This window comes from Henckelia pumila, chromosome 2, assembly GCF_033568475.1.
Source record: "Henckelia pumila isolate YLH828 chromosome 2, ASM3356847v2, whole genome shotgun sequence".
Lineage (NCBI taxonomy): Eukaryota > Viridiplantae > Streptophyta > Magnoliopsida > Lamiales > Gesneriaceae > Henckelia > Henckelia pumila.
The window spans coordinates 108,505,835-108,515,810 of NC_133121.1; the positions used below are offsets into that span (position 1 = coordinate 108,505,835).

General features: G+C 34.7%; 2 protein-coding genes across 5 annotated transcripts; one reads left to right on the top strand and one right to left on the bottom strand.

Moving 5' to 3' along the window:
- The first annotated feature begins 1,261 nt into the window (after nt 1-1,261).
- LOC140882471 (protein PSK SIMULATOR 1-like) lies at nt 1,262-4,159 on the top strand. 4 transcript variants are annotated; one of them, XM_073288505.1, is made up of 2 exons: nt 1,262-1,371; nt 2,131-4,159. In XM_073288505.1, exon 2 carries the CDS (start codon nt 2,193-2,195, stop codon nt 3,891-3,893), a length of 1,701 nt encoding a protein of 566 aa, XP_073144606.1. In that variant the 5' UTR covers nt 1,262-1,371; nt 2,131-2,192; the 3' UTR covers nt 3,894-4,159. The 4 variants fall into 4 exon arrangements, with proteins under 4 accessions (XP_073144606.1, XP_073144603.1, XP_073144602.1 ...); XM_073288502.1 differs by lacking the exon at nt 1,262-1,371 and adding an exon at nt 1,379-1,660; XM_073288501.1 differs by lacking the exon at nt 1,262-1,371 and adding an exon at nt 1,379-1,558.
- Nucleotides 4,160-4,429: 270 nt separating this feature from the next.
- Nucleotides 4,430-6,265, bottom strand: LOC140885240 (uncharacterized). The gene is made up of 3 exons (XM_073292186.1): nt 5,389-6,265; nt 5,100-5,271; nt 4,430-4,983 (listed from the first exon to the last, which is right to left on the bottom strand). Exons 1-3 carry the CDS (start codon nt 6,127-6,129, stop codon nt 4,484-4,486), a joined length of 1,413 nt encoding a protein of 470 aa, XP_073148287.1. The 5' UTR covers nt 6,130-6,265; the 3' UTR covers nt 4,430-4,483.
- Between the last annotated feature and the right edge of the window lie 3,711 nt (nt 6,266-9,976).

The window sequence follows — 9,976 nt, forward strand, 5'->3', positions numbered from 1 at the left end:
TGCATGAGGCTCAATCATATAAATTAGAATACAGATGGATCGAAATTGGTAGACTTCAATGATTGGACTACCATTATATTGCTATCCTTCGCATTCCACTTCATTTTTTTGAGACTTTTAAAAAAACAAATGTATCAATTATTTGTTTGTTTAAAACCATATATAAACAACTTAAAAAACATCCCACTAAAGAAATTATTATTATTATTTTTTGAAATATATAGTTTTTGGTACATTAAGTTGAATCATGTCTTCGTGATCAAACTGTTAAAACGAATATATTGTCAATTTTCTAAATCTGCTCGTTGCTAAAATCTGAAAATAAAAAATGTCGGAAACAAATGTAATTTCCAATTACAAGTAGATAAAGTTTAGGTGAGCCCTTAAATTACTTGAGCAAGACAATAAAAAGAATCACGTATAAGTACTGTTGATCCACATGCATAATTCAGTAACATATATATGGGGTGGTTTGCGATCAATTTCTTGTTTAGTTGGTCACCAAGAATGTACATTTCAATAAAATAAAAATAATAAGAATATCCATCTCAGTGTCTAATTAGGTGTCCTCTCCGAATCAAAGCAATAATGAGACATTTAAAGTCAAGACAAAAGCCCTCCTCCCCTCCATAAATTTGATGAACTTAGTTAAAAATGAAGAATATGATTATCCATACTATTTCTTGTTTTTCTCAAGTCGAAAGAAAAAATACACAAATTAAAATATATAAGTAAGTAAAAGTCACAACCCCGAGTTTTTACTAGCATTGATAATGTCTTTGTTTTTTTGCCATATGGTTTGTTTGGTTCCCATTTAGATCCTCCACACCTCTCATTTTACAATGCCATATAGAGCCAACACAAAACAACTACAATGTCTTCTCATTTTTCTTAATTAATCTTATTGTTTAAACAAGGCATATTCCTTATCTTACCAAAGAGCACAATGATTTCTCACTTCGATTGTTCTTTCTATCGAAATATTTTCCATATAATAGCTACTTCAAACTTAGATATAAAAGTCATAATTAAAGAAATAAACAAATTTTACAACTTTTCTTAAGATTCAAATCCAAAAAAAAAAAGAAGAATTATTACTCACATTCCCATTTTTTTTTTTAAAAAAAAGACATTAATTTAACGCATGAATATCACAATATTTTTTCTAATAATAATTATTGGTCATATTCCGAAACGAATATAGGAAATTGACAAGCGACAGCCCACCAAAGAAGCCAATTATATGCGGAAGAACAAACGAATAACTTTACCTAGGCCACACCGAGATTTTTGGCGCACGATACTGCTTCTGCCGACTGCGGTCAAAGGGGTCGTTACTATTTGACACTGCCGGTGCGCACCTAACATAACGTACGCCCCCATTTTCCCCAAACAAATTTGATCCTCCGCTGTAGCTAACTTTTCAACTTTATCCCACTAACTCAGAAAACCAAGATTTTCCACCTTCTCTTCTTCTGTGCAATTATTCGGATCAGGGCTGTAAAAAAAAATTGTTGCTTTGGATCTCATACTGCGCGCCCTGTTCTTCGTGTATACTGTGAGCTTTAGTTTTTCTTTTGGTTGATTTTTTAAACTCTATTTAGCTGCTGCATTGGTATTGTTCTGCTTTGATTTTGGTTTCCGAGGATGCTGAAGTGAGGTACAGGATTCAAATTTTATTCCTTGCTGTGATTTGAGCGGATTATTTGTTTATTTTTCTTGGTTTCGATTTGGTGAAATCATGGTTTTTTTTCCCGTTGTTTTTGGGGCAGTTTTGGCAAAGTGGTGATTTCTTCTTCTACTTTAGTGTGGAATATGCTTCATGATGTTCTCTTAACGATCAAAACGAGAGGAAGAGTAACATGTATTTTGTTTTGGATTGACTTTATTTGTTGTCTCACGTGTTCTTATTCTTGTTCTTTCTTCTAGTATTTGTGTTTTGTGTGATATATTTTAGTTAAAGGAAGAAAACGATGTTATGGTTATTAAGATTTAGATTTCTGATGGGTTGTGTCGCTGGATGAGCTTAATTAAGTTATGATTCAACTTTGAAGTAAGTTGGCTTCTGTTGCTAGTTTGACGCTGGTAGTTTTTCTTTAAAATGTCCTATATGGTTGGATGTTGATACAGGAAATGTGAAACTGCTTGAGGTTCTTCTTGCTTTGGTGGGTAGTGTTCATTTATTTCAAGGGATGGTTGGAGAAACTGTGACGGAGACGTGGTTCAATAATATTTGGAAGAGTTCGCGCAAGAGTATATCATGGGAGCCGGAGAGACCAGTGATGGGAATTTTGTCATTTGAAATCTCGAGATTGATGTCAAAAGTTGCTAATTTATGGCGGTCTCTTTCTGATGGACAAATTGTCAAATTAAGAGAGAAGATTATAAATTCAGTTGGCATCCGGAAGCTTGTTTCCCAGGATGAGTACAGTCTTATGGATCTTGCTCTTGCTGAGATGATTGAGAATTTGAGAAGTGTGTCACAGTCAGTAGCTGTACTTGGTAAGAAATGCGCGGAACCAAAGTACCACAATCTTGAAAAAGTTTTTGATGACCTAGATGAGATTGATCCCAAATGGTATGGATGGCAATACAGGCCCAAGAAGATCGAGAGAAAAATCAAGAAAATGGACAGATTTATAGCGGCAACAGAGCAGTTATATCAAGAGCTCGATGTGTTAGCAGAGCTTGAGCAGACTTTGAGGCGAATGAGAGCTGGTGCTGATGTAGGCCATGTGAAATTGCTTGAGTTTCAGCAGAAGGTAGTGTGGCAACGTCAGGAAGTAAAGAATCTTCGAGAGATGTCTCCCTGGATTAGAACATATGACTATATAGTCCGGCTTCTTCTGAGATCTTTGTTTACAATTGCAGAGAGGATCAAGTATGTTCATCGTGTTAATCATCGTGGACATGTTGAGGGGCTAGATAATGATGGACACATACCAGCTGATTGCCTTCTCCACAGTAATTCCGTTCATGCTCTCCTGCAAACGTCAGTTTATCCTTCCGAGAACAACTCGTCCAGGTTTTTAGGGAGGACTCTCTCAAATTTGGACCTGAGTGATGACAAGAGTAAATATAAGAACAAGAAATTGCATTGTCGTTCACAGTCAACAAGTCATGGTGGGAAGCCAAATCAAGTAAAAGCCAGAGGATTTGCTCCTGCTGGCTTGGCTGGTTGCATGACTGTCACTGATTCACCGGTTGCACAGAGATATACATCATCATTTAGAGGGTCTTCCACGTGTGCCAATTCTTCTGAAAATGATGCTCAGAAAGTTCCCGTTTTATCCAGTATCATAACACCCACTAGAGTATCTATTTTTAATTTCAGACATCAAGGTTTAAGTCCTCCTCCATCTACCCTTGGGTATGCTGCTTTGGCTCTCCATTATGCAAATGTTATCATTTTAACCGAGAAGCTAGCTTCATCTCCTCACTTGATCAGCCTAGATGCTCGAGAGGACCTTTACAATATGTTACCTGCAACTATCAAAAGCAGTCTGAGGGCAAAGCTGAAGACTTTTTCTAGAACTTCGTCTTCGTCTTTCTACGATGACGCCTTTGCAGCAGAGTGGAGCTTAGCACTTACAAGGATATTGGAATGGTTGTCTCCTCTAGCTCACAACATGATCAAATGGCAATCTGAGAGGAACATTGAACGGAGAAGGTTAATTTATGGATCAAATGTTCTTCTTGTCCAGACCCTTTATTTTGCTAACCAAGTAGAGACCGAGGCAGCGATTGTGGAGCTTCTCATGGGATTAAATTATCTTTCCAGATTTGGCAGAGAAATCGAAGAAAGGCCTTTCCGAATGTCGACATGCAGCAGGGCATACGATGGTCACATGTTGCCCCGAGATAACATTTCTTATGACATGATTGATATTTGATCATATAGTGTGAGAAATTTCTCATTTGTCTCTGATCTGAGGTGGGTCTTGGTCCACCTTTCTCGCTGCTTGGTCAAAGGTATGTCCTTTCAAGTGTTCATAGACTTCTTGTTCCTTTAGAGGCATCTTTCAAGAAATCGAAGGTATTCTTTTGGTTAGTGCAGGTGTAAACACATGTTTTGTATGCTCGATTAAAATTTCAACGTCTTGGATATGATTTTGATCAATGTAGCCGTTATGATATGTAGTTTCTAATTGGGATTTTACTTGATTAAATTCAAGTTCTTGCACGTGTGATGAAATCCATTAGTTCTTGTATCATATCTCTATCAGCTAGTGGGTTGAGAATTATTCGACTCTTAATCTTTTTATCCAGGCTATTATTTTTTCCTCATTTAAGACGGTCGAGGCATGATTTTTCTTGCGTTTGAATGGATACTTACAATTTGGTACCAAGGCATGGCCCTTTTTATTTGAATTTAAAAGCTAATTTTTATTTAAACATTGTCACCAATAGGGACACAAAATAAATTCCTCATTCCAAAACACTAGCACAAAATTCTAACCTTGAAACACTAAAATTTCCCTTTTTATACGTGGTGCATAACTTTGAATGATGTCTCGGTGCACTTATGAACTTCCTCCAGCAATTGTTCCATTAACAGATCAAAGATTTCAATCTCCATTTCAGCCGCAGTCTCATTTACCTCTTTTATATATTCTTTCCATCCATCAATATCCCTGTTGAAATCTGATTCAATCATCCTATAGATCACTTCAAACTTCGTATCTTTCCAAGATTCCAACTTACTGCAAGTATTCTGTATCATTACATTCTTTTCTTCTATAGTTAGCTTCTTGGTGTCAGTAGAAAGCTTGGTAGATTGTTTACAGGTCAAGTTGGTAGAGCTGTGGTTCTCTCTGTACATTGACACTGGTGTTTCATCCAACCAATCTTCTGTTTCTCCTTGGCAGTTGCCACCATTTTTACTGTCAGATTCTTCTAGCAACTGTCTCTCAAGTTCGTTTGGATCCAATTCTGCAAGGTTTTCGAATTTTTGGAGTCGGTATAGAAGCTGTTGTCTAGCTCCTGCAAAAAACAACCCCATCAATACATTCAATATTTTGCAAGTGAAGCGAAGATGCTGCAAATGTAAATAAATATGAAAGGACTGATAATATCATTTAAATATAAGATTGACTTACTTTGTACATTTGCATAGCTACTTTCAAAATCATAGTTCTCTTCTGCGTCTTCACTTCCGTGGCCATCTTCGAAGTCTTCAAAGTCATGCTCTAGTACTGATAGGGGACTATATTGTTCCTTTTCTTCTTTTTCTCCTTTGTTCGAAACTTTTATGTCGTAATTCTCTCTCTCCTATTAAAGTATATAGAGATAATTTCACGATGACGTATGAATGGGTGATGCAAAATGGCCGGATATTCGAATACACACATAAGAACTAATGTTCATATTGTAGAGAGAAGGGAAAACCTTTTCTGGGTGGCGATTGGGAGAAGCCACCGGAGTACAAAAATCTGGCGTCTGGCCACCGGAGGACGGCGGGCTTTTGCCCATAGTAAATCTGAAAGAGCTCGAGCAAAAGCGCCCTTCAGGAGAAGTAAAATCTCCAATGGACTCTGATTCTTTGGACCTGTAACTACTCGTGGAAGCTTCCCACTCCGTTGATTTCTCGTCATTGCTATCCAGCCAATAAACACTGCTCAGCCTTCCGTTGACATGTTGCCAAGAACAGGGTTTTCTAACATTTTCTTGGCAAATGGCCTCATTTTTTGGTCCATTTCTAGTCAAATTGTTCCCCTCTGCAGTCACACGCATCTTGTTATCATCACTGTCGTGGAATCTCCTGAGAATGGATCCAAACAACCCCAACCGATCATTTTTAAGCTGGGATTTAGGCTTCGCCCGCCCCTCGACCAGAAGATGGGTGGGAACGTGAAGGGATGGAGCGGCATCGGTTGGATACTTACATGAATTATTCAACGATGAAAGAAACTGAAGAAAAGCTGGTTTCTTCAAAGCTGGTTTCTTCAAATACAGGGAGGAGTCCTGAGATGAAGAAAAGCAAACTTTTTTACAAAGATTTCTGTGCTTTCTTAGTCTTAAAGTGGTTTTGGGGGTGGGTTTTTGCAGCTGGCAGCATTTCTCTGCAAGATAGGTTTTCAAGTGAAATGGCTCCTGCTCTTGTTTCAGTAGCTCATGCAAATGTGCCATTTTGCTCAAATGAAAACTGTTTCTAAAGAAATGCACACAAATATATAGATGCAAAAGGTTGCAAGAGGTAGGTATACATTTGTAAAGATGGGTTTGCAGAAATCTGGCACAATTCCTTCCTATGGAGAGAAAAGGACCTGTGGTGGGAGATTATAAGTTAGGGTAAGTTGAATATACTCGGCTTTCTGAGGATGTCATTTGGTACCCTTTAACGAGGGGTTTCTTTTTTATGCAATCCTTGACTTTGGATAGGATATGATCCACATGCCCTGTGCATCCCACCCCATCCTAGGTTGGGGGCTGTATAGGAAGAAGATTTCTCCCATGTCTCGATGTATTTTGGAATATAATTTTGTCTTAGAGCTCAATCTTTAAGTTTAATTATGCGCGTTTGTGCACATAATCCAACGGGAACTTAGCGAAGATTGTGGGCTTTAAGCTAGTTCAAAGAAAGATGATTGTTCAAATCCATATACACAATTCTAAAAAACTTAATTCAACTGACGTGAGATATCTAACATGTAGCTTTGTGCACAGAATCCAGCGGGAACATAGCCCTGCCTATCTCCGGACACTGATAGTAAATAGTGGGTCTTGTCCCTTATAGAAATAATAATAACCTACCATTTCACCACTTCCAGTAATTTCCTGCTAGCTGATTAAATTAGGGGATGTGGTGTATATTTATTTACTTAATTGCATGAGGACTATTCTGGCAGCTAGCTTTACAGCGTGATGCATGGGGTTATCAATATTTTAATAAAAAAATTTGGTTAATTATGCGTAGTTAATGTGATGATACCTCAGACTTGATTAAAATAATCTCACACATTAATATATATATATATATATATATATATATATATATATATTTCTTAGAAAGATTGACTTTAGTATGCTAAACCTCGAGCTAGTTGAGCTCAATCAGAACTCAATTACCACATTTTTGTTTCATATAATGTTGGTTTTGGATTTTTATGATTTTGGAGTTAAAAATAGTTATATATTCATATCTTTCAATTTATCATCTTTATATTGTGTATGTCATTCATCATCACGGGAAAGTCTATGATACCTTAAGGGCACTGCCCTTGGGATGGGCGTGGCAATGAGACCCACTAATTTTTACCAATCACGAGCCTTTGGGGTGGGCGTGGCAATGAGACCCACTAATTTTAACCAATCACGAACATTTTTTATATATATATATTTTTCCATGGTGATGGTACCATGCTCCTGAGAATATGAAACAAACTCTAAATTATTGCCAGTTGTAGTTTTCAGCTTCATAGAACCAACGGTGCACACGTTGTAGACTGGGCCGAAATTTGGTTCGTTTTCAATTAATTGTTCCAATTGTATATATTTAATAGAGTGAAGCCTTGAAATATTAATGGTCTTTGTCTTTTCCTATTATTTTTAACCACCCATTAAAATTTATGTCGGATCGGAAGACAGGACAAAAAAATTATCATCCATGCACGTAAAATGCAGATTTAAGTATCTAAGTCGTCAATTGTAAAAAAAAAAAAAAAAAAAAAAAGAAAAAGAAAAGAAAAGAAAAGGAAAGAAAAGGAAAAAAAAAATCAATTTTGTAGCACTTCGAATAATTGGGAACTTTTTATTTTTCCCTGTTTGGTAACGATGATCATCAGTTCATCTCGTGTTTACTCAAAATTTATCATAATTAATAGAGTTAAAAATTAAATATCATTTAATTTCTTATCTCATTTTTTAATCATCGCATCATTATTTATCATCATATCCTACAAGTAAATCGAACGTATTTAATACCAAAATCAAAGGATTTGCGATATTCGAAACAAGACCTTAGACTGTCTATTAATAAATTATAAAACTTGTGATTATATGTTTTTTTCAGTGTTCTAAAAAACTCGCTTAAATTTTAATACATTTAAACTCAATTAATTAAACGATCGTTTTTAGAACGAAAAATTTCATTTGTTTTTTTAAAAATGAAAATATAGTTTTATAAATATGTATATATATAGGTTAGAACTTGAAATATCTATTAAACTTATATTTATGGTTAATCAGTTATTTTATTTAATATTTGTCTGAAAATAATTAAATTATAGTAAAAATTGAAAACATTTTTTTACGCTTAAACTTATTTTAACTAACTCACTTAAACTTGAAAAGTTTAAAGCTTTTTCGTCGTGGTTCGACGTCCTTCACGTTTTTTTAGAAATTTTGTTTTTTTATGAGCTCAAATATTTGAAATAAAATATCGATGTATCCAACTATCCATAGTTGATACTTTTAATCTTTATTAGCTAATACTAAATCAACATACGTGTATATGTTTATTTTGTTAAAAAAAAAAGTTGTAGTAGATGATTGATTGTATTGTGTGGAGGTCTATTAATTGCGGGAGGGCACACTCAGAGCTGGTCGGGTACTATTTACTAATTTTAGGTCAGAGACCACCTCCATCACATTGGATACCTTAATTTTATTTTGTTTTATTGTGTGTCATGTACTAAATCATATAAAAACTTTTTTAAAATTTTTTTTTATTTTGACACCCGATTTTTAATTCTTTTTTTGGAAAAAAAATATTTTCTAAAAAAGCAATGTCGAAAAACTATAACTAGTATTTTCTTCATATGTGCACTTTTCTTTAAAATATGAAATTCTACATAACTAATGATTTTAATCAAAACTCAGTAGGTTATTAATTTTTTATGACGATCTAAATAGTTATTTAGTAGTAGGAACTCTAAGACAATTATTCCTAATATTATCGTTATTATTTTTACTTTTAACGTATGAAGGTAAAAATATTTATTTGATTTCTGAGAAAAGCTAATGTTGGTGGGAGGAACCGACAAAAATAGAAGAAAACAAATCCAATATTTTTGTCAGAAAAGCGACAAAGCAATACATGTCTATGTAACAAAATTTAATGAATGAAAGCAGCAAAGGATGGAGAGTGCTAACCGCATGTGCTTTTCCTACTATATTTAAATGGTAAAAAAAAACCCCATTCTCTAAAATAAAAATTCTTGAAATTTATGAGTTTGACGCTGAATTTTGCGTCATTCAACGAAATATCGTAGCTCCGATCCATGCCTAATTTTTGCTAAAAACATTAAAATACCATAATTTTTATTTTTACTCACGATCTCACCGATCTCAATTCTTGAGATTAGTCTACCCAGTCCATACTTACAATAAAAAGTAATATTTCAACGTATATTGCATGAGATTTTTTCACAACATAACCAACAAATGATATTTTTATAATAAAATGACATTTTAACATAAAAACAATATTTTTCACTAATCGAAGTGCATCAAAAATCCATCTCGCAAAGTTGGGTCCCAGAAACTGCGTATGCATTAGAAAACTTGTGGATCCAGATCCAAAACTTGTCGGGTTTATCTATATATATATATATCATGGCCGAGAGTAAAACTTGGAAAGCCCATATTTTATGGCCCAAAATGAATTCAAAAGGGAAATACGAACGTATGGGTTTTATTTAGGATACGTTGGTTACCCACCCACTCTTCAGCTGACACATATTTTCAAAATTTTCCTGTCGTTTACTTAAAAATTAAAAATTTATTTATTTATACTATAAAGCCTGGAAATTTTTTTGTTGGACTTCCAAGATTTCTTAGAAAATAGAAAGTCGAAATATAGAGTCGAGATGTGTCGGTAAATCAAATGCAAACAACATATATTTTCATTGACGAAATAACTTAAAAAATGTACGGGGATAATAGTTAAATGCATGGTATTGTACATACATTAAATCTTCAACATTGCCATAATTGCCATCAATAATCAATGACATATAAATGTAAAAATTCATCC

Bases quoted from the DNA above. Each gene is read 5' to 3' on its own strand.
- LOC140882471 (XM_073288505.1), top strand. From the start codon at position 2,193: ATGGTTGGAGAAACTGTGACGGAGACGTGGTTCAATAATATTTGGAAG.
- LOC140885240 (XM_073292186.1), bottom strand. From the start codon at position 6,129: ATGGCACATTTGCATGAGCTACTGAAACAAGAGCAGGAGCCATTTCAC. The intron at 5,272-5,388 runs GTTTTCCCTTCT...ATACTTTAATAG, and splicing joins CCAATCGCCACCCAGAAAAG to GAGAGAGAGAATTACGACAT. The intron at 4,984-5,099 runs GTAAGTCAATCT...TGTTTTTTGCAG, and splicing joins TAGCTATGCAAATGTACAAA to GAGCTAGACAACAGCTTCTA.